A 24,466-nucleotide genomic window follows, 5' to 3' on the forward strand; every position below is an offset into this window, starting at 1 on the left:
GCTGGGTGGCATTGGTGGTCTGTGCTATACAGGAGGTCAGACTCGAGGATCTGGTGGGCCCTTCTGGCCTTAAGCTCTATGACTCTATGAAGTGACAACCTGGTGTTCCTGGTCATCATTATGTGACATGTTTTCTCTATTTCATTCATTTTTACTATCACTCATTGTTACTAATGTTTATTTTTCATATGTATAAATTAAATCTTTTTAAGAATGAAAACTATTAACCATTTAAATGTGGAATGGGGCTCTGGGGTGTACATGGAAGAGTGGGAAGGGCATCAAGCCAGGGAAGCTGCAGGGGCATTGGGGCCAAGGGTGTAGGAAGGGAATCTGTGCCAATCTGAACAGCAGGGGTCAGAGATTCAGCAGAGAGCTCCACTGACCAGCACTGTTCTCCAGCCCCCATGCCAACATCTATGCCTTCCCCACATATTTTCCCCCTTCATGTCCATTCTACCCCTCATCCAGGCCCCACCCCTCATTCCCTGGAAGGTCTTGATCCTTCCTAGTGAGAGTCCCTGTTAGTCTGCTCACCTCTGGTCCATCAAACTGGGGTGACCTTCTGGCAAGCCACACAGGGTTAACCAGAAATGGCAGTTCTGCTTCTGAGTCAACTCAATCTGTGTGACCCCACCTCTCTGACCCGGTTTCAAAAGTGTCCTAGCCCCGAGCATGTGAGTGTGAGACATTTGGGAGTCATTGTGAATGTGTTCCCTTAGCTAGGGGAAGGCAAAAGAGTATGTCTGGCAGGAAACATTGCAAAAGGGGAGCTTTGAGCAGTTTTTCTCTTACAAAAGTTAGTAAATTAAAAAAAAAAATTACATAGAAAATCCAATGGCTTCCTGCAGAGTTATTGTGCTAAATTTGGAGGCTGGATTAAATCAAAGTGTGAAAAAGAGGGGGTTTATTTCTGATTTAAGTGTGAATCTCAATGCAGCCTTGACTATGGAGTTTCTTTTGCTTCCACCCTATCAGTGGGCAGAGCCAAGTCTGATTGCCACTCTTAATGTTCAGAAGAGTCTAGATGTGAAGTTTGTTATTTACTCAGTCTGTAAAATGAGCTGAACCAAACCCTTGGATCTGAACCCCACTGAACATTGCGGAACGCTGGATTCTGATCTGAACTTTGCAGCATGGGGTCATTTCTAATGAATATTTGAGATGAACTGGGAGAAAACAAAGGGAGGTGAGTGAGGAAAGCTAAATAAGGCTCCACCTGGATTCATGCCACAAGCTGCCTCTGAAACTCATTCAAATAGGATAGGCTGCTTATTTCACAGCACAGGAAGATGGGGCTTTATATCCTAGATCAGCCAACTTCTATCCCCTGATTACTGCCAACCTCTTTTGGCATTTAATCTCCATGGCATCCATGATATCAGCTAGTGTTACAAGGTAATGCTGATGGCAGGTCCTTTTATCCAGCAGCTTAAGATGATGATTACTACAGTACTGCATATGATTGCTCAAAGGCTGTTTAAAGCTCGAGTATGTGGCAGCAGTGTTCTACATACTCTGATATAGCATGTCTTGAGGAACAATGCACACTGTAGGGTTTTAGCTTGCTGAGCTGAGGTAGATAGGATCAATTTATCCTGAGTTGCACTGGAAAATCAGGGACCACATACTGTAGCTACAACAGGCTCTTCCGTTCATCCCAGCCAAGCCCCAGTGTTTTCCCTTTGTATGTTTCTCTTAATTTAAACTTTGCCTTTTCATTTTTTCTGAGAAACACAAAAGAGGTCAAAATGCTTATTGTAAACATGGCTGTTTTTCACAGTGCACAAAGTGTCCTACATCTGACACTGAGAGAAATCCTGGCCTCACTGAAGTCAATGGACAAACTCACACCGGCTTCAAGGGGGTTCCAGGATTTCACTGCTACAGTGTTTCTAGGCACAGGACTGATGCTTTGGGCAAGCAGTTCTTGTGAAAAACTACAGGTACAGCTCCCAGGAAGTTTCAAGTATTCTTTTAAGAGAGCAATAACCTTCCACTTAATAAAGCATGGCATCTTTGAGGCAACTGGTTTTAGAGGGATGACTAGAGAGAATGTGTGTTGGATGCCCTTGATAAAGGTATTCCTATATGAAAACTGTGGCAGATGAACAAATCTGATCTGAGTTTTCTCTTTGATTTCTCTCTAGTTCTCTATGGCAACTACTAGATCAGTTCAGTGATCCCAAAGATACTACTTCTGTTACTATTGTGCATTTCTAGAGTATGAACCATTCAAGGATCTCAAAATAATTTACTAATATTAATTAACTGAGCCACCAAACAACCCTTTGAGACATTTAATAACAATACTAGTACCCATTTTTTATATAGTACCTTTCATCCACAGATCTCAGAGTCCTTTAGAAAGGTGGGAAGTATCAACACCATTTTACAAATGGGGAAATTGAGTCAGAGAGGTTAAATGTCCAAGAGTGTTGCTAGAGATCAAAGGCAGGATGTGGTCCAAAGTGAGTATCAGGATCAGACAGAAGACCCAGGGCTTGATTCTCCACTATCAACACCTGGTGCTGTCATTTACACCCATATCAAGTGAGTGCAAAATGCGAACCTTCTGATTGGAATGCTAGTGTTTAAACATTCACTTTACATGGGGTAAAAATGGTGATAAGGGCAAAGCTATCGAGCATCAGGTTCCTTGTTAATAAACTAGAAAAAGGAAGGGGAAATACTTGCCCTAATTTATTATCCTTATCTCCCTCTTCCCCACAAATGGACTCAGGTTACTTACTATCTTGCATTTAGCCAAGGAAAAGTAATGAGCCTTATTCTCCACCAAAGCCATTCACTTATCCCTTCAATTCACCATTCAAGAGCAGTAATGAGAATGGTGATTACCATAGTTGCTTTCGTACTGCCTGGCCTTTCAGTGTTTCCACATTGAAATTGTTCGTCTTTGCTGGCATGATGAAGAACACTACGACTGTAACATCACTTCTGTGAACCTAAATAGAGGAAAGAGAGAGGGAAAACTTGCAATGTAAACAAGAAACCATTATGCAAAAACTAACAGAGATTCCAGACAATACAGAAACCTTGTCCACACTGGGAATTAGCCATAGCAGATGGTCAGCAGAACCCATCAAATTTTAACTAGTTGTTCAAAAAGGCCCTGATCCTGCAATGAGGTCTGTGGGAGTGGACTCTGCCTTCAGTGGGGCTCTGTGTAAGTGAAGGAGTGTGCTCAAACATCACTCATTGCAGGACTGGAGCTAAAAGGGGTTACCAGGAAAGTCAAATACATTACTGAAGATCTACACTGTTATTTTTTACTCTTACCACAAAGATTTCAAAAGATGTAGATGTAAAGCCAAACTGCAAAGATAAAAATCATACACAGTATTTAAAACCATAATATTAAGTTACTGTGATAACAGCTAAGATGATTTAAACTGAAAGAATTGTTTAAAATCAAATGCAGTTTTTATCATTTGTCCCATTTCTTTGCACACTGCGTTTCAATCAGCTCGACGGGTGTATCCCCAGCAGGTATGCAGCTAGCATAATTTTCTCCTACAGGTCTCCTAGGGCTTGTTGCAGCCAGCAGAAACTGCATGCCGTGGAGAATCTGGGCCTTTGTTTATAGTTGATTTTTCTTGCTGGTTCTCTCTCCTGCCTTAGCACAATGATGTTTTTGCTTGTTTGGTTGGTTTTTGGCCTGGGGGGAGGGGGACGGGGAGAAATGCAAAGCTCCAGGGAAATATTGACATAGAATAGAAACCCATTTTTTAAAATTTTAATTTATAAGCATGTTTATTAACATTAGGGGTTGTAAAAATGTTTCATTTAATTGCAGCACATCTACATTATGAGCCTAATGTATCTGACAGCTCCCTTTATGGAGTTACTGGCACCCTCTAGAAAATTTTGAAAGATGTTTAGAAAGAATATGTATTAGAAAAGGACATGAACCAAAACCTGGGATGCAAGCATCTTGGACTTCAGGGAAGTTTGCTTCTGTATCATGAAGACATAGTCAACAGATGTACATCCCTTGCCACTAGAATGGGCCACAGTGCTTTGTCTTGGTGTAGCTGAGGAGGGTCTGTTCCACTATCCCAATCCATTAGCCACCTAAGAGATGAACTACGTTACAGCTGCTGGAGTGGTCCCAAAAGGGCTGCTCAAATGGCTGGAGCACTGCACTACCAGCTTTTTCCCCTCTGATCCCCAGCATCCGTCCTATCTACCTGTGTACCAGAGGCATTGGGGCTGGCAAGTGGTATAAAACAAGCCGGCTTAATGCCAGATATGGTTTCTCCCATGCAGGGGGAAAGGCCTCATCAGCCCTCTTTAGGGCAGATACAAGGTCCCTTTGTGCCATGACCTTAGCTGTTAATAAAATATACATTGAAATGTTGGAGAGCAAGGATCTGTCCCAACCAAGCTTTCAAACCATCACCAAAATGGTTCTGTAAAATATTTACAAATATTTTCATCAGATGCCACATATATGTAGAGATGGGACACGCCATTTGAGAAGCACGTGAAGGGAAGCATTCCTAGATTCACAAATAGCACAGATAGCTTGCTGCTCCCAACTGGATTATCCTCAGCAATAATTGCAGACCGGATGTTCTCCACGATTCTTGTCAGCCACACTTTTTGTTAATGTCAACATTAATTAGATACAATAATAGAACTGTGCAATGCATCACCTAAGCAATTCTTTCTCCTCTTCATTATGCAAGACATTAGCTGTAAACAGCATTAGCAAACCTTAGCTGGGTGAATGCTGCTAAAACATGGCTAATGTTATATCGCATTTAACCACCAGTATAAGGTGACTTGTTGTGTTGAACAGATCAAGTACTTCCATTCAGTCCACTGATTTCAATATCATAGAAACATAGGACTGGCAGGGATCTCCTGGGTCACCGAGTCCAGCCCCAGCTATTGCAGGAAACCCGCCCCATCATAAGTTAATGGATGATGGCAGTAGAGCAACTGTAGTGGAAAAGATTCTTCTGTGATCCCATGACTCTAGAAGCTTGGGCTTTAAGAAAAACACCAAATATCACGAGATTCATGATAAAGTTCTGAGAGTTGGCAACACTGCGATGGAGTAAGATAGCAAGCATGCCTTCCAATATTTCTCTATGGTTCAAAGGAACAAAAATGAAAATCTGGTGGATACTAAGGGCGAATCACTGAACTGCTACTAAATACACTCTATACAGAGCAGAGGGCAGCACTGCAGGGGCACAGAAGCTGCAGGGGATGGAGTGACACAGGTAGGAGCACAAAGGCACAAACAGTAGCTGTATACCCCCCACGAAGTCACTGTTGGGTGACAGATGTTTGTCGGTCTCACAAAAGGAATCAATTTAAAAGTCAATTGGGTCTTCTATTTTTGCCAGTCTGCCGTACCTAGGGTTTATTGTTATTCTGGAAGTTTCTTTAGCATCGAGATTGTAGCATCCCAGAGATGTGGAAAGTTCTGCTTGAGCTGGCGGTGGGGACCACATTTTCCTGCTGTGCCCAGGTGAATATGCAAAGCCTCCACAGGCCTTCTAACAATAACACAGTTTCAATACAAGGGAAAGTCTTTGAGAATGAAATTAAACTACCCCCCCCCCCAACAAAAAGCCTAATGGAGTGAGGGGGTTAAACTGGAAACTAGATGAAATTCATTCCCCAGTTTGCAGGCAGGCTTAGGGGCCGGAAGAGCAATCTCTGCCCCTTGAACCCTCTCTGCAGGACTTGGTGGCTACTGGATGCAGATAAGATCTCCCTTGGCCTGTTCCAACAGCTGTTCCACATGGGTCTATTGGGAGCAAGTGCAGATGGCCACAGTGAACAGAGGGTTACAGATGCTCCCCGATACAACCTTCCCTGTCACTTCAACACAGGGATTTCATGGTGTGAAGATTCTTGCATATGATCTACACACTTGGGTGAACGTCACACTGATAGAATTGCGAGAGAGAGAGAGAGAGAGAGAGAGTGCGCACACACGCGCATTTAAATTATCTGCAGCCACACTATTGTCTGCTAAGAGCAAAAGAATACATTTGATTTCTGTGTGCCCTTGCCCAATAGACACAATCAGATACTTGAAGCTAAGCCCTACTTCAAAAATAGTAATAGAACCTCTGCACCAATTACTATCAAAACTCCTAGGGCCCCAGTCTCTGCTACACTAAGGTCACTTCATGCCACTCTGACAGTGTAGAGGGTCCTTAAAACCCTCCTGAGACTATCCCCTGGGCAGGGTGCCTCCTCAACTAGACAGAGATGGCATAAAGGATCTATGCTGGCCTTGCTCCCATTCATTGGTGCAGGAGGCATACTGAGGGCAGGTCAAGATAGCAAGGAGGTATAGCCAGAGCACACCGTACGACTGCTTCTCCTCAAGTTGCAAGGCCATGGGAAGTAGCGTTTAATTTACAGCAGCCCTGAGGCTGATCTGACTTAGACTGAGCCAAGCAGAACTCTGACTGCCCCAAAGTATTTGAAGCTACCTTCGCCCCTTCCTACCCAAAGCACAGAAATGGTAGTACTGAGAAATTGGTCCTTCATGCAGAGGACTCCAAGTTCCTGGGAAAAACATGGTAGGAAGAAGCTGAGCAGGATGCAGCCAGAGGCACCCTTTGGTTGGGCAAAGTGTGGGCACCACTGTTCCCTCTAAGCTGCGCACGCATGCAGATCCTAAACCCCACGCACAAGGCGAAGCACCACGCACACAACAATTTGCACAGAAGAAATTTTTTGCACACATGGCCTGTCAAATATTAGAGGGAACATTGATGGGCACCCCAAGCAAGAAAGCCATCATATTGCTGTGGGACCAAAGACATTATAGTAAACAAAAGCATGGTGAGATTTTTGTATGTGACCTTCACACCTGGGTGAATTTCATCTTGATAGAATTAAGTGTGTGTATAAGATATCTGCTATCTGCATTTCCAAATGCTTTCTTACCCGCAGAAGGAAGTTTAATCTGGATAAGGCCTCTAGAAACAAATCAGCTCCTTTGTTTGAATATTCGTATCTCCCAGCGATGAAGAAAAACAAGGTCCTTGCAAGGTTGAAGTCAAGATGGCTGCAACCAAGCAAACAAACACAAAATGGTTCAATAGGTGATCAAACAAAGCAGAGAGCAATTCTCTAATCAGTAAAGGTCACTGACATCAGCAGCTGCCTTCCTGACTCACAATCATCAAAAAGTTAAGGATTACCTACAGTAATTCATATTAAAGTGACCACTGAGCTCCATGTTGGGCAAGTAGCATACCTTTCACCTTATGCCTGATCCTGCAAGGTACTAAGCAGAATCAGAAATTAAATCTAGGATTTGTATCATAGCTCCCAGTCAGTCACTGGAATCACTAGGGAACATTCCACCTCAGATATAAAGTACTCTTTACAGTCTTCCTACTCTAGGTCCTCCAGGAAAAGGTCCATACAACCAGATGCCAATTTTGAAAAGTAAAAGCATACCCATAGAAATGGCCTCGAACGAACTCTTGGATCCTAGCCTTGTACATGGCATGCAAATTCTGAAACTCATGCATTGCTGAAAATTTCTTAATATTCAAGCCATTTGGAGTAACAACATCTGGAAAAGCAAAGAAAAGGCAGAGACAGACATCTTCAGAGTTTGAGAAATCTTTAAGGAAAGAACCAAAATATCTTTAGTTGTCAATATATAGAGATGTACTTAATCTTATTGCTCATGACGGGAAAATGGCACTCTCTAGTGCTACAGCTTTTCATCAGTTCAGTTCTATAAAAGCAGCAGAAGACTATAGACCAAATTCTGATCTTCGTTATACTGGTATAATTCCAACATAACTCCACAATGTTCAGTAGAGTTACTCCAGCTTTACACCTGTGTAATCAGGGGCTTTTGTCCCTAAGGCCACAAGAGGAGCCACCCTAGTATCTGTAGCATCAAAATTACTTTGAATCATTTTTTACCTGCAGAACTGTACCTTACCATGCTGTCAATGTGGATGATGAGATGCTGGAATATCAGTGTCCTCTCAGTGTTGCAGGTGGGGAGTTTCAGGAGGTAGCCTGCCCAGCCAGGCTGTTGCTAAATGCCAGAATTTAGCCCTCTGCTGGTATGTTACATCCCCTCCCCATCCCCTTGTCTGGTTTGTCTCTATGGACTGTGAGCTCTTCAGGACCAGGACCTCCTTTTATTAGATATTTGTACATTGCATAGCATGATATTAGGATGGGGGCCTAAGGGGTCTCTGGGCACCACTGGAATACACAGAATTGAACACAATTTTTTAAAAATGTACTGTTCCTCAAAATATTTTAGGTTTGTCTTGAAAAAAAAAAAAAAAAAAAAAAAAGCTATGCAATAGTAGTTTGCACTTCTGTAGTCTCCCTCCCCGCAACTGAAGATCTCAAAGTATTTTACAAATAGAGAATTCTTGGTATATACGGTTCACTCCAGTTACCACTGAAATGCAATCTCCACTGTGGAAGAATCCCATTTACTTCCATGAGAACTGCATTCAGCCCTCAGAGCACAGACAGCAGTTTAGAACAGGAAGCGAAGTGAACAGGGAGCCAGTCAGCACTGGCCCTAGACCAAATGGCGAGGAGAGTCTTCAGTGCCCCCCCATTGTTAAACTTTTGAATACCTTATTTTTATTGCATTTGTAGCCCATTTCATGACTTTGATGCACAATTTGCATGCATGATTTCATCTCTATCAGAAAGAGGATACATCTGCACGCTAGAATCTGAAAATCTGTATTTATTCATGCCATGTATAAGCAAATAAAAAATAGTTTCCTCAAAGCTTAGAGAAACTTTTTAATTTTAAGAAAACCTGAAATGTGCTAACATCAGGAAACTGAACTGTGACCCAACATTGGGTGGACCAGTATTAAACAGTGCTACAGTAGGTGACAGCCTTACAATGTTAACCCTAGTCCTTTAGTTTGAAAGGTCGCTTTTCTCGCCTTTGCTCTTGTGAACTGAAGCACAGCATCAGAGAGATCCAAAGACTGGCCAATGGCATTTTCAGCTATAAAATAGCAAGCACTGTCGGTCTCTTGTGGGCCATCATTGATTGAAGATATGTTTTAATGAGCCTGAGCTTTGAAAAGCTGTGCTCAGCACTTGTGACTGTGACCAGCAGTGTGAGCAAAATCCTCAAAGCTATCTGCATATGAGGAAAAAAAAGTGTCCTTTGGCTCTGCATCATGAATGAATTGGAGAACCTGGAGTGGAGAGTGCTTCCCATGTAGCAAAATGTGATGGATGTTGTCCAATATGACAGAGATCTTTATCATTGATGTCTGAATATTCTCCATGTGTCAGCGGCCGGTGAAGGTCTGTACAATTGTTGAAGAATGTTTTCCTGTCTGCTGTCAGCTTACTAAGGTCATACAAAAAACCCCAGGTCTTTTTATCGTTCTTCCTTTACCCAAACCTTTCTTTGATGGACACTTGAGCAGTGTCAACGAGCCAGAAAAAACCTCCCTCTTGAATTTTTCTTCCAAGCTTCCAGTTACCTCATCTCTGCAAACGGTCTCCTCTTCTGACGAATACAAGTTTCCTTGAAGACAGGCTCAACTGCTAAAAAGTTTTCCACCATTTCTTTGGCAGCAGTGATGGCATCTTCAAATCCGTTGTCTCTGTAGGCCACAATGAAATCAAGGCAGCTTCTCATCAAAGTAGTAGTGGTCATGATGTCCATCAAATGAGTTTGTATTTCCTTGCTTACAACATTTACATAGAACAGGATGCTATGCCAAACCACAACTGAGACCAGAAATTTGAAGTCCGTGATCTGGTTTGCCAGGCTTTGCGGCTCATGCCGGATTCCAGCCTTGGCTTTACTCAACTGCACCATTTCCATCAGGCCGTCGTAAACCACAGTCACTTGGTACCTCACTGACCTTATGTAGCTCTCCCAGCAAGTGTCACTTAGCGGCTTCAGTGTCAGATTTGTAACATTGTCCATGGGGATCTTCTACTCGATCATTGATGCTGAAAACAGAATGTATATCCTTTGCAGTTCTCCAAAAAAGAGAGATACTGAATTTAAAGAGGATGATGCTGCATCTGACACAACCACGTTGAGGGAATGGCAGCCACAAGGCATGAAGAAAGCTCTTGGATTCAGCGCAAGGATCCTTGCCTGGACAACACTGTTTCTTCCCTTCATATTTGTACCATGGTCATAGCCTTGGCTGCAGCAGTCGTAAAGCTTTATATTATTCTCATTCAAAACGTTCATAACCAGTTCTGTTAGGCTTTTCCAGTAGAGTCACCCACAGACCGGAAACAGATTAAATGTTCCTTTACTTGGATGCAGCCATCTTTGTCATCAACAAATCTTACTGTAAATGGCATTCATTATTCATGCAGTCCATTATTACAGCGTAGTACTTTGCTTTGCCGAGCAGCATCAATATGTTTTCAACCAACCTTCCTGGTCATAAGGTCAATTAATTTGTTTTGAATTGTTTTGCTGCAGTAATGCTCCATAGCTTCTTTATGAAATACTTGATGTAGGTGCTCACGCATGACATTGTCATATTTCCCCAAGGAGTTCTACCAAATTGAGGAAATTACTGTTATGTTCAATGAACAACTTATCTGACGAGCCCCAGAAAGCCAAATTATTCTTTGCAAGAAAGAGGATAATTGAGATCAGACACTCGAACAGGTTCCTCCAATGCTGGGTTTCTACATTAATAATGTGCTGATTTTCTGCATCTATGCATTTATTCCCCACTTGAGCCTGGACTCAACCTCCATCCATTAGAACTAGGCTGAAAAATGACCGGGTGACTTTTCATGTTGCTTCAAAGCATCAGCTAAATTATGCCAGTAGTTGTACCCAGAAAGCACAAGCAACAATTTGGCATTCCTGTCAAATATTTTGCAACAAAAGCAGAACACTTTGTCAGTTGATTTCAAGTAAACTAGCCAATGCCGATTCAGTTTCTCACCATTCTCAAGCACTCTTTCACAGTGTGACTTTGAGAAATGTTGCTTCTGCTCATTTACTGGAAATATCATATCCTCGATTTTGCCCATCCCATTCAGAATTGTACAATCAATATCAGTGGAGTTTAGGATCGCTGGCCATAAAGCGGGAGCTGATGTATCGATTTGTAGAGTGCAATTTTTCTCACCGCTGTTTCTGTCATCATGCGAGGCTGATTCTTCTTTATTGTTTCTCTCATTTTCATGTAAACCAGATTTTTCTGTCATTACTTTCTTTTTTCATTTTTGCCACATTCTTCATCATCACTCTATTTTACACCAAAACTGAACGATTCTCCATAACTTTCCTCATATTTCCATTCCTGGTCTTCAGGTAAATCTGCTAATTCCTTAGTAATAGGACTACCATAATTTACGCTTCACTCCTCAATTTCTTCTGCACTGAGACTATTGCTACTGCCAAAGCCTGGTCTATGTTGTTCTGTTTCAGATAATTTCCCATCAGATTTGCCCCTTGCTGCAAACTAGACTGCAATTGAACTTTTCACTTCCTATACTGAGCTCCTGAAGGCTTCTTCGAGGGCATCTTTTATTTCCTATGGGGGAAAACAGACAGCATCAGGGAGAGCAAGTGTCTATGTTCTGCAGTCTTAGAAAGTCATCAAACATTAGGTGTTAAGCATGACAAAAAAGTAACAGTATTTCTTTTATATGGTTGCGTAGATAAAAGGCTCAATAGATACCTCTGGTGTCTCATCAAATCTTAAAATACGTAGCGACTAATAAAGGACATATTTAAAGAGTGTACAAGTACACTTTCACAATTACACACTAAAATAAGGTTCACAATATTACAGCTGGGCTCTCACTTTACTTCAGTTCATTCTTATATCGTGTTAACTGACTGGTGATGCGCCGCCCCTTATATACCCACAAGGGCATGGCTGATAACATTCTAGGAGGTCTGAGGAAAATATAGCTCTCAGAAAGTCTGGAAAGTTTCATGAGATTCTACAAAGATCCAGAACATTCTAGGAGATTAGTGAAAAACAATACGGAATACCTGAAGCATATTACTTTAACATTCTATTTTCCCTTTTGTTGCAAACAACAAAAACAGCATCCTGAGCCTGATGACCCCCAAGCCCAGTACCCGAGGTGGTTGCCTACCCCTAGATCCACCCCTGGAGCCAGGACCTCAGGTGGTGTAATTCAGTGTAGCACTATTGACTTTAATAGAATTACGCCAATTTACACTAGCTGCGTATCTGGCCTATCATGTCTAACTACAGGGAGTCTGTAGAGATGCAAGAGGTAATTACCAGATAACCCCTCTGGCACTGGTGTTAATACCCTTTATTCTCATGAGAAGAGTCATGGGATCCCTAGTGATCATAAGTCAGGTCCTCTGTTTAATGTCTCATCTAAAAGACCCCCACCTACAGAAGCACATCAGCCATAAAATCATGCTAGTTTATTGGCTCACACAAATAAAACTGGGTCTATTCTGCTTTCAGTACACATGGCAAACTCCCATTCACATCAATAATAATGATGGAAACCACAGATTCTTTAACAGAAACCCTATCCCCAATATGGAACTTGATGATCACAGCCATTAGGTCTCCAGGAAAAATGTTGATAATTAATCTCCCCCCCAAAATATATATTTATTTATAGCTCCATAACATGTAAAGAAGCATCCAATAGATTGTAAAAATGTCTCTTATTTACTTAGGAGACCCCAGTGCCTTCTTCAGAACAGCTACGGTTCTTTTGCGCCAATACATATTTTAAAAATTGACTGAAGTGCCAGTGTGTTCAGGTCCTGGTGCTTGCCTGGCATTTTCAAGATAAATGTCTTGACCATTTTAAATTATTGTCTTCAGAATGACTGTCATGTTCTACTCCAGAGGTGCCTGAATTTCTACGGTGGGTAAGTGATCCTTGTCTACTCTGTGTGCAATCTGTAAGGTGCTTGGAGATTCTGTAGGTTGAATAGCAGTACAGTATCTTAGAGTCCTTGTTAGTAGTCATAAAATGCAAATGAGTTGATCCCATAATGAATGGACCACCCAATAAAGTTAAAGGTTTCAAACTGAAGGCCTTCATTTAGCGTGGTACCTGCAGGGCTAGATCAAGGCAGGGGCTTTAGGGGTTGCAGCCCAGGGCACTGGCTCAAGGCAGGCCCCGCAAAAATAAATCACAGGCAGCGATCTCCAATTCCGGGCCACTAAAAGTCCTTCTGCACGCTGCCCCCTCCCCCAGTACCATCCCCGCAGCTCCCATTGGCCGGTTTGCGGAGCTAGGGGGGGCGGCGCTTGTAGGCAGCATATGGAGACATGCTGTCTCCCGCCCCTCCCCCACCCCCCAGGGGCCACAGAGACGTGCTAGCAGCCAGCCACTACCAGGAGCAGCGTGGGGCCGCGGCATGCAGGCAGCCTGCCTGAGCCCTGCTGTGCTGCCGGCCAGGAGCCGCCTGTGGTAAGCACCTCCTGGCTAGAGCCTGCACCCCCTCCTGCACCCCAATCCCTTGCCCCAGCCCCCTCTTGCACCAAACTCCCTCCCAGGAAAAAAGACTTGTATACAGGGCCCCCACAAAATCTAATAGCCCCGGTCCCACAGGAGAGTTAATCCAGCCCCGGGTACCTTTATTTGGAGAGAATCTAGACCTAGGCATTTAACACAATTCTGCTCCACCTCACCTCCAAATCCTACCCCCAACCTGCCCTCTCCTTCCTCTGATATACCTCCTGTGCTGGGGGTGGAAGTATCCGGTGTTGAGTACAGCTGTGCCATCTCCATGAGTTCTATGCCAGCAAAGCTTTCAAAAAACCGGAATTCTCAAATGGCTATTTCTGACCAGTTTCCATCCACTCTGTGTTGGTGTGTACTGGACAATCTGGATTCTACTTTGTAGCCAAATGATTTTAGTTTATTATCCAGTTATTGTGTGATGTTATGATTAATCAATATGTTATATTACATATATTCATTGTATGTTGATTAGAGTTGATTTGTAGGATTATAAAAGTGTAAGATTGATCAGTATTTAGAGGAACTGTGTAATAGACATCAGTGAGAGAAGCTGAAACGTAAGAAACTGTGGGCTGCGGCCTGCAAGACTTTAGCTACTTTAGGTCTTATGATGGCATAAATCAATGACCAGAATATAACCCGAAAGATTATGGGAAAAAGAGGTACCAACTGGTAATATTGCAAAAGTCTAGCTGGGAAGATGAAATTTATATTATAAATTGCTGTAACAAATATGGTCTCCAACATGTGCCTTAATTGCAAGATAAAAGGTGGTACGTCAATGTTAATGGGAACCTACGCAGCCTGTAGAATTTGGGGTCCCTTGTGTTTCTAGGCAACACAGACCAATAAGAAAGAGATGGTTGACACTTTCATGTACATGCGCAGAATGTAGGCATAGACAGAATCACAGTATAAAAAAGGGTGCCCAGAGCAGGAAAATTGAGCTTCCTATGGGAAACTCCAGCAGAAACCACTCCCGTATTGATGATCAATCCACAAGAGGGCCAACAGACTAACACCATCTAGGAGGATTGGAGTATTCTCTACAGGTATAACTGGTACATGGTACTTATCTTTAGAAATTATATATGCTGTGACATTTATAACTTCGTTGGTAATTTTAATAAAGCTACTAAAAAATAGATGCTCTTGTGATTGTATGTATTATTTGCCTATGGTGTCATGTATTCCTATGAGATCTAGTTACAGAACAAACAGAGATAACTCTGTTGAACTTGAGACTCTATCGACCAGAGCCGAACCCACTGAAGTATAATTAACATTAAATAGAATAAAAGGCTACAATTTTTTTGCTAAACATTTAATAATGGCTGAACCAATTATTTTGAAAGTATGTTAAGAAACGTGCCCTTGGATTAGAAGGTAGATTCATTCAGCGAATTAGGGGTTTTTTGTTGTTGGGTTTTTTCAAATGAACGAACGAACATTTCCTTTCATTATTTAACCATTTTCAAAATTGGGTAAAAATAGGTCAGATTAAGAGTTATTAGGTTTCTACATGTACAGGAAGGAAACTGGCACAAATTTAGATAACAATCACAAAATATGATATTCCTTAGAGATGTCCACGAGTCACAAAGTTCAGCGTCTGAGCAATATTTTTCCAGTCTGGATCTGTGATTTTGATTCAATGATTCAGAGCTATTGTCAAGACATGAACTTTAGATCTAGACTGACATCTACATTTCCTTGCAGGATGGATCCAGATTTTTGATTCAGATCCTTCTCTAATATCCATGAAGAGACAGTTTAATAAAATTATAGACTATGATAAGAACAAAAAAGACTCAACAGTAATTTTCAGCTAATGAGAATGCAAATTTGTACATCAGAGTTGGAACAACATTTTCTCTGTGACAAATTTTTGAGGGAATGTTTACATTTGAGGTTCAAGTTTCTAGAAAATCTGGTTTATTGTAAATTGTTGATTTAATTTAGAGTTCTTGAAAGAGAAGCATTGATATCATTAGCTGGAACCCACATAATACAAGCAGGCATTGTGTAAACTCTTAAGAGGGCAGTCAATGAATCTCAATCTAGCACCCTCTGCTGCCAATTCTAGGCCATTCTTAGACAGTGCCAATGTTTTATATACATCTACTGAGCCACTTAGGTCACTTTCCTTCCCCGCCCCACAAAAAAGAATTAATGAAATTTATAAGGAAAATTATGATGCAACTTTAATGTTACTGGGGGTAGTAGAAATTGCCATGATTACCACACCTACCTAGCAAGAGACATAAAAGTAAATAAAAAGAGGTTCTTTAAATATATTAGAAGCAAGAGAAAGATGAAGGAAAGCATAGTTCCTCTACTTAGCAGGGAAAAAAAGCTAATAACTGATGACAACAAGAAGGCTGAGGTGTTTAATGCCTATTTTGCTTCAGTCTTCACTAAAAAAAGTTAATGGTGACCAGATATCTAACACAATGAATATTAACAATGAGGGGGAAGGAACACAAGCAAAAAAAGGGAACATGGTAGAGAATATTTAGATAAATTAGATGAATTCACGTCAGCAGGGCCTGCTGAAATTCATGCTAGGATACTTAAGTAACTAGCTGAAGGAATCTTGGATCTATTAGCACTTGTCTTTGAGAACTCATGTAAGATGAGTGAGGTCCCAGAGGATTGGAGAAGGGCATACACAGTACCTATCCTTAAAAAAGAGAAACAAAATGGACCTGGACAATTATAGACCAGTTAGCCCAAATTCGATACCCGGAAAGATACTGGGACAAATTATTAAACAATCAGTTTGTAAGCACCTACAGGATAATAGGGTTATAAGGAATAGCCAGCATGGATTTGACAAGAACAAATCATGCCAAACCAACCTAATTTCCTTCTTTTGACAGCACTACTGGCCTAGCGGATAGGGGAGAAGCAGTAGACAGGATATATCCTGATTTTGGTAGGGCTTTTAACACAGTCCCACATGACATTCTTATAAACAAACTAGGGAAGTGCAGTCTAGATTAAATTACCATAAAGTGGGTCCACAGCTGGTTGAAAGAGTAGTTATCAATGGTGCGCTGTCAAACTGAGAAGATGCATCTAGAGAGGGGTCACTCAGGGGCCTGCTACTATTAAATATTTTCATTAATGACTTGGACAATGGAGTAATTATGGATAATTATAAAATTAGCAGATGACATCAAGATGGGAGGAATTGCAAGCATTCTGGTGCACTGGATTAGAATTCAAAATGACCCTGATAAATTAAAGAATTGGTCTGAATTCAATAAGATGGAATTCAATAAAGACGAGAGCAAAGTACATCACTTAGGAAGGAAAAATCAAATGGTCAGCTACAAAATGGGGAATAACTATCTAGGTAGTAGTACTACTGAAAAGGATCTGGGGGTTATAATGGATCACAAACTGAATAGGATTCACCAATGTGATGCAGTTGTGATCAGGGCTAATATTCTGGGGTGTATTAACAAGAGAGTGTTGTCTGTAAGACATGGGAGGTAACTGTCCCACTCTACTTGGCACTGGCGAGGCCTCAGCTGGAGTTCTGTGTCCAGTTTTGGGCACCACAAATTAGGAAAGATGTTGAGGAGAGCTACAAAAATGATAAAAGATTTAGAACAATCTAACCTATGAGGGCAGGTTAAAATAGCTAGGCATGTTTAGTACTGAGAAAAGATGAGTGAGAGGGGACCTGTTAACAGTATTAAAATATGTTAAGGGAAGTTATAAAAAGGACAGTGATCAATTGTTCTCCATGTCCACTGAGAACAGGGTAAGAAGTAATGGACTTAATCTGCTGCAAGGGAGATTTAGGTTAGATATTAGGAAAAACTTTCTAACTATAGGTGTAGTTAAGCTCTGGAACAGGCCTCCAAGGGAGGTTGTGGAATCCCTGTCATTGGAGGTATTTAAGAACAGGTTGAACAAACACCTGTCAGATGTGATCTAGGTTTACTGGGTCCTGCTTCAGTGCAGGGGGCTGGACTTGATGCCTTCTCAAGGTCCCTTCCAATCTTACATTTCTATGATTCTGTAATTGCTTATAGCTAAAGAGTTTGTTATGGAGTTGCCGTCTTGATAAACTAAGCGGCAAACACAGATTGCTATATTCTTGGTGCTCAGTCTTTGGATTCTAATTATTCCCACTTTTTTAATTTGATTTTCTGGAGTGGATAAAAAGCTGACTCACTTCACAGATTGTTTTAGCAATAATATCCCTGGGTAGGTTTCAAGCTTAATGATCTACTGAAGGATTATTGACCGTTTTGAGCAACCATTGTCTATGTGGATTTCACAACTTTACTGATCACAAGCCCGCAATTTGTAACATTAATAGGAGGCTGAAATAGATTCAAAATGTACTTGCTTACATCCTAAGATTCAAAAACTACTAAAGTACATATGCCAGTTCACATCAAATCCCATTTATAGCCGTACCCACTGGTGTCCGTTTATAATTAAGGGCCTCTGTTAACCCTTAATTACAACCCCCTAGTTACAAGCCTTGTTACAAGGGCCTATTTAATTTCATCTGATTTCACTTCAGCATGAAACTCGACAAATCTCAACAGCTTAAAAAAAAACAAACAAAACAACCCACCAACAACAAAACTTAAAAAAACAGAGGAAACCAAATCAAAATGTAAGGAGTAAAAATAAGAGTCCCACTCCTGCAAGGCCACTCTGCATGAAACTCTCCCTGGCTTCAGTGCAAGCTCTATTTGCACAGGGTTTGCAGGCTTGAGCCACAAAATTGTATTCGAATCAGACCAGCACAGGTTTTTTGAGCTCCTGTAACTCAAAAAGCGTAGGGCTGGATTTTCAAGAGCGACTATTAGTTTTGGATGCCTCATTTTTTGGGTGCTCAACAGGAGACGTCTTAAAGGAATCTGATTTTCAGAGGGCAGGTGCTCTGCTCTTTCTGGAAACTAGGGTCCTTAAGGGGCTCCAGAAATTAGACAACCACAAAATGCTCCTCGGTTTGAAAATCCAGATCTTACATTTAAAATTGACAGTGCCCCTGTTGCCAGTCTCAGTAGTGAGGCAAAGACCTGAACAGGCAATGGACTGTGCACTTCTCTCCTACCCATAGGCATAATCTGTACAGGTTGGGGTTGAGAGATTAAGACAAAATGGTATTGTGGTGGTAATCAGAGGCCGCTCCCTAAGCCAGACCTATTTTATGGCCTGACCGGATTTCAGGTTTCAGGGCTATCAATCCAAAACCTTCCATGAGCATTCAGTTAAAGTAAAATTGTTAAAAGTAAATAAAGAGTGACATTTTTGAGATAGCTATTCTGTAATGTAGTCCAAAGCAATTTTAGTATGTTGATTTTCCAATATTAATTCCTTGGCCATTTCAAACATAATTTGCTACATAGTCTCCAAAACATTTTTGCAGTGTTTTTCTAAAGACGCATGCCCATATTTGGAGCAGCATGGCTTGTCCTCACAAAGTATTTTGTTGGTACTTGCAGGACACATCTAGATAGAAGTATCGGATTGCTCACCCTCTAAGCACCAGGACATGCAATGAAATGAACTGCCTAGAATCACACTTTGGTTTTTCCTATTCACTCCTTCCTTATTTTAATAAAAGAAAGTGTATTGCCATGGGAAAGAAAATTACATTTAACACCCCCTTCTTACACCAAAGCATCTGTCCACCTATATTGCTAAAGGGTCTATCACTAGTATCTAAGTGCTGATGTAACATTATGTGGCTGGGCTTCAACCCATCAAAGCAAAGAAGCTCAGAGGTTGTGCGTGTGAAGAGTGAACACAAGAACATAAAACGGCCACACTGAGTCAGACCAAAGGTCCATCTAGCCCAGTATCCTGTCTTCTGACAGTGGCCAATGCCAGGTGCCCCAGCGGGAATGAACAGAACAGGTAATCATCAAGTGATCCATCCCCTGTTGCCCATTCCCAGCTTCTGGCAAACAGAGGATAGGGAAACCATCCCTGCCCATCCTGGCTAATAGCCATTGATGGACCTATCCTCCATGAACTTATCTAGTTCTTTGTTGAACCCTGTTATAGTCTTGACCCTCACACTATCCTCTGGCAAAGAGTTCCACAGGTTGACTGTGCACTGTGTGACAGTGGGTAAATGTATTACAAAATTCCCACTGATGCTTTCACTAGCTCAGCTGAACATGTGTGGGAGCACTAATATATAGACAAAGCTCCTGGGGCTTAGATAAACCTGCTGAAATAAAATTAACAATCCTCGTGATAAACTAGGACTCCCACAAATGCTAACCACAGTTACTCAAATGGTGCTGAATTTAATTTGTCTTTGGTTACATTTGCAGTTAAAATGTGCTCAGTACTAGTTCAGCTGACACCCATTGTCAGCTATGGCTGTTTTCCTAGGTGTAGCAAGGCCATGGCGTATGCCTCTCTCTGTCTGCCTCATCATATCAAAAGCAATTTAATCAGAGTGAAAAGTTAGTATAAAGCAGCAGGTTCAAGTCTTACCGGGTTTTCTCTTAAGCATGTGTTCTGCTTCTATGGCTGTTATCTGAGAAACCGTGGTGAAAACATGGGCACAATGTACAGACGCCCGTTCCATACAGTACCGATGGTAAATCTCTCTCTCTCCTGCTTCTTTGTCTATGTCAAACTGTTGAACAACAAAAACAATACACCTGTATTATATGCTACTTCAAACAATTCACCATACATTAGATGAAAAAGTAAAGTTCCTCTTCTCTCATTTTGTTCTTTGAGACACCTAAAATTGAGTACCTCATTTCTGGTACTTTAAAATGCTGTCACACCAATTTCACCATTATTATTTACTGTCACTTGAAAGATATATTCTTCTCATTCAATTAAATTACAACTCAGGTAATTTCTAGAGATGGGCTCAAATCAAAATCCCAGATGCAAACACCCCAAGCTCTGAAATATGTCCAATTCAGATTCAAACTTTGTAGCTGGCCCTAGCTCTATACTGGACTAAACTAAAATTCCAGGTCTGAACATCCTTCAACTTTGGGGGAAGTATACAGGTATTGAAGGGTATGTGCTGTTTAGTAGAGACAGGAATAAAGGTAAAGGTGGTGGGGGTTGCACTGTACATCAACAAAGCAGTAAACTGTAAAGAAATAGGAAGTGAGAGTATGGACAAAACAGAATCTCTGTTTGAATCAAAAACACTTTGGGAAAGGATTGTAAAAAGAGGCTCTGTTGGGATAGTGTTAGGTCTCTGCTGCTATAGACCCCAGATCTGACTCAGTGATTTCTTTAAAATTCATAGAGATGAATACTTTTGGGAACTGTGTCATAATGGGAGACTAACTTCCCAGATACAGATTGGAGAAGAAATGCTACTACTAGTGGTAAGGCCCAGTTATTCCTGGCTGTGATAGAGGATAGTTTTCTTCATCACATCATCACTGAACCAACAAGAGGCAATACAATTTTAGACTTGGCGTTAATAAGCAGTGAGGACATCATAGAAGAGCAGGTTGTAAGAAATAACCTTGGATCAAACGATCATGAATTGAGTCAGTTTAAATTAAATGGAAGGATAATCAAAACGAGGTCATCAGCTATATTTTTTAAATTTCAAAAGGGCAGGGAAATTAAGGGAATTAGTTAAAGAAATCAGCTGGACTGAAGAGTTTAAGGATTTAAATGTGGAGGAGGCTTGGAATTTCTTCAAATTAGCTACACAAAAATTATCTGAAATTTGCATCCCAAGAAAGGGGAAAAAACTTGTAGGGAAAGGCTCCAGACCTAGCTGGATGAATATCCACCTCAGAAACATTATTAGGAGTAAGCAGAGAGCCTATACAGAACGGAAAAGGTCTTGAAAAGCAAAGCAAGCTACATCATGGAGATTAGAAAATGTAGGAATAAAGTCAGAATTGCTAAAAGTCAAGCTGAATTAGATCTTGCAAAGAAATCAAAATGAATAATAAATGTTTTTCAAGTTATATAAATAAAAAGAATAAAGGAGGATGAGGTTGGGCCACGAGGTGGCATAGCTGGGAAGGAGATTACAGAAAATCTAGGTATGGCCCCAGAGCTAAATGAGTACTTTGCCTCCATTTTCAATAATGATTATAATATGGAACATGGGCTTGACGGCTGTATAGCTGATGGAAATGGGTGTCTAGAAATGGAAATGATCACATCTGAGTTGGAAGAAAAATTTAAAGAGCTTAATGGGCTCAAATTGGAGGGGGACCAGATAACTTCCATTCCAGAATACTGAAAGAACTGGCACATGAGATTGCTAGTCCAGTAGCAAGGATTTTTAATAAATCTACCTATTTGGAAGTTGTACCACATGACTGGAGAATATCTAAGGTTGTGCCTATATTTAAAAAAAACAAACAAACAAACAAAACAAAAAAAAACCCCACCATGATCCAGGAAGTTACAGACCCATTAGCCTGACCTCGGTAGCATGCAAGATTTTAGAGCAAATTGTGAAGGAAAGAATAATTAAATTCCTAGAGGTACATGGTAAAGGGCATGTAATGCAACATGGGTTTACCAAAGGTAGCTCATGCCAGACTAACTAATTTCCTTCTTTGTGAAAATAACTGATTTTTTTTTAAAATAAGGGAAGTATAGTAGATCTGATACGGTGCCACATGATAAATTATTAGTTAAATTAGGGAAGATGAGGAGCAGTATAAGCATTGTAAAGTGAATAAGCATTGGCTAAAGGGGAGAAAGCAATGGGTTATGCTAAAGGGTGAATTATCGGACTGGAGACAGGTTACTAGTCGGGTTCATCAAGGATCGATCTTGGGAGCAACTTTATTTGGATTAATACTTTTATTAATGACCTTGGCACACAAAGTAGGAGCACGCTAATGAAATCTACTCATGATACTAAGTTGGGAGGCATCGCTAATACAGAGGAGGATTAGAATATTACATAGGCAGAGCTGGATGACCTTGAAGACTGGAACGACAGAAATGGGATGAAATTCAATAGTCCAAAGTGCAAGGTCATGCACTTGGGGTCTAATAACAAGAATTTCTGCTACAAGATGAGGGCTCAGCAGTTGGAAGTGACAGAGGAAAAGAGAAACCTGGGCGTGTGGCTCTATCACAGAAGGACTATGAGCCACCACGTGATGTGGCTGGGAAAAGGGCAAATAAAATTCTAGGATGTATTAGATGAGGCATTTCCAGTAGAGAGAGAGAAATATTAGTGCCATTGTGCAAGGCGCTAGTAAGACTTCTTTTGGAATGCTGTGTACAATTCTGGTCACCCATGTTCAAGAAAGATTAATTTAAACTGGAATGGGTGCAAAGAAGAGCTACTAGGATGATAAAGGGAATGGAAGGCCTATCATGAGGAGACTGGAAGAACATGGCTTGAAAGAAGGCTGAGGGGGGTATGAATGCTCTCTATAAATACGGGGGGGGGGAAATACCATGCAGGGCGAAGAGCTAGTTAAGCTAAAGGACAATGCTGGCACAAGTACAAATGGATATAAACTGGCCATGAACAAATTCAGGCTGGAAATTAGAAGAAGATAACTAACCATCAGAGGGATAAGGTTCTGAAACAGCCTCTCACTAGGAGATGTGGGGACAAACAACTTAATTGATTTTAAGAAAGAGCTGGACATATTTATGAGTGCAATTGTATGATGGGGTTGCTTGTGATGGTGGGGTGCAGGCAGGGCTCAACAATACTGGGGCTCACTTCCAATTTATAGCTTATATTCCTAAAACTCATGCTTCAGGGTTTCAGTCAGGCACTAACAGGGGTCAGGAAGGGATTTCCCCCCCCAATGTATTCTGGGAAGTTTTATCATCTCCTTCCTCTGAAGCCTCAGAAATGGCCACAGCTGGAGTTGGGATATTGGGCAGGGCTGTAATGTAGCCCTGAGCATTTTCTCTCTCTCAGGTTCTTGGCTGGTTAGTTCTTACACACATGCTCTGGGTCTAACTGATCACCATATGTGGGGTTGGGAAGGAATTTCCCCATGTCATTTTGGCAGTGAACTTGGGGTCGTTCACCTTCCTCCGTAGTGTGTGATGCGGGTCACTTGCCAGGATTATCTGGGTATATCTCACTGAATCATTTCCCTGCCATTGCGGGAACCTTGAGCACTGGTGCACCTACGTCCCTCCTATGCTCTGCCTAGGGCACACAGTAGTCTAGTCTAGTGGGTGTCATTTACTTTGTCCTCATTTCCGTTGTTGGATTGAGTGCGCCAGTGCTGGGTGGTTTTGGTGGGCTGTGATATACAGGAGGTCAGACTAAATTATCTTTTTGTCCCTTCTGGCCTTAAACTCGAAATCCAGATACAAACTATTCAGCTTCTTACTATCTCTAATAATTATGTTCTTTGCACCTAAATTCCCAACTGCAGTTGCAATCAGGTATGGTATTCTTTACTTTCCACCCTGAACAATTTCGTCATTTTGCTGTGTACTGTTAAACACCTGAGGATTTCCAGCCAGAGGTGGCTGAATTTCAGTGGTAGATGTTGCAATTATATCTTATATGTCAGTCTGTTACATCTGCAAAGCTCTTTTAGGTTCCACCGGGATGAGACACACTATACAATAAACATAGCAATTTTAGGGACAAGAGAAATAACCTATTGCAGTTATAAGGGCTGCTGTGAGAACTGGAAAATAGAAGTGGGTGACGTTGGCTCAGTTAGCAGTACGATCTCCACAGGAGGAAATTCAGATCACTATAGAACCAATGCTTAAGAGTTCAAATAGTCACCACTGATTTCCACTACAAAAGCCAAATCTGTCCAATGTAGTCTAAAAAAGCTTAACTCTAATTAGGTGTCAATGATTATATGGTTTACAGTTAAATTAAAATCCTATTAGTCCTAAATTATCTTTCACTGCTGGGAATACCAAGGTAACTCTCTCAAGGTTATTGGCAAGGACACTGTCTATGCTACATTTACATGTAGTTTATTAAGTGCTGAAGGCTGTTACAATGACATTAAGAATCTCACTCATGCTTCTG

At 41.3% G+C, this 24,466-nt stretch overlaps 1 protein-coding gene across 1 annotated transcript in view; it reads right to left on the minus strand.

Moving 5' to 3' along the window:
- GYS2 (glycogen synthase 2) overlaps window positions 1-24,466 on the minus strand; it is a 70,460-nt gene that overhangs the window by 21,126 nt on the left and 24,868 nt on the right. Inside the window, exons 5-8 of the mRNA XM_084640106.1 lie at window positions 19,972-20,116; window positions 7,465-7,582; window positions 6,946-7,066; window positions 2,860-2,966 (exon numbers count right to left, since the gene is read on the minus strand). Coding sequence (XP_084496232.1) covers window positions 2,860-2,966; window positions 6,946-7,066; window positions 7,465-7,582; window positions 19,972-20,116 — 491 coding nt within the window. The remainder of the gene's footprint in view (window positions 1-2,859; window positions 2,967-6,945; window positions 7,067-7,464; window positions 7,583-19,971; window positions 20,117-24,466) is intronic.

The sequence above is a fragment of the Lepidochelys olivacea genome, assembly GCF_965140295.1.
Source record: "Lepidochelys olivacea isolate rLepOli2 genome assembly, chromosome: 1".
Lineage (NCBI taxonomy): Eukaryota > Metazoa > Chordata > Testudines > Cheloniidae > Lepidochelys > Lepidochelys olivacea.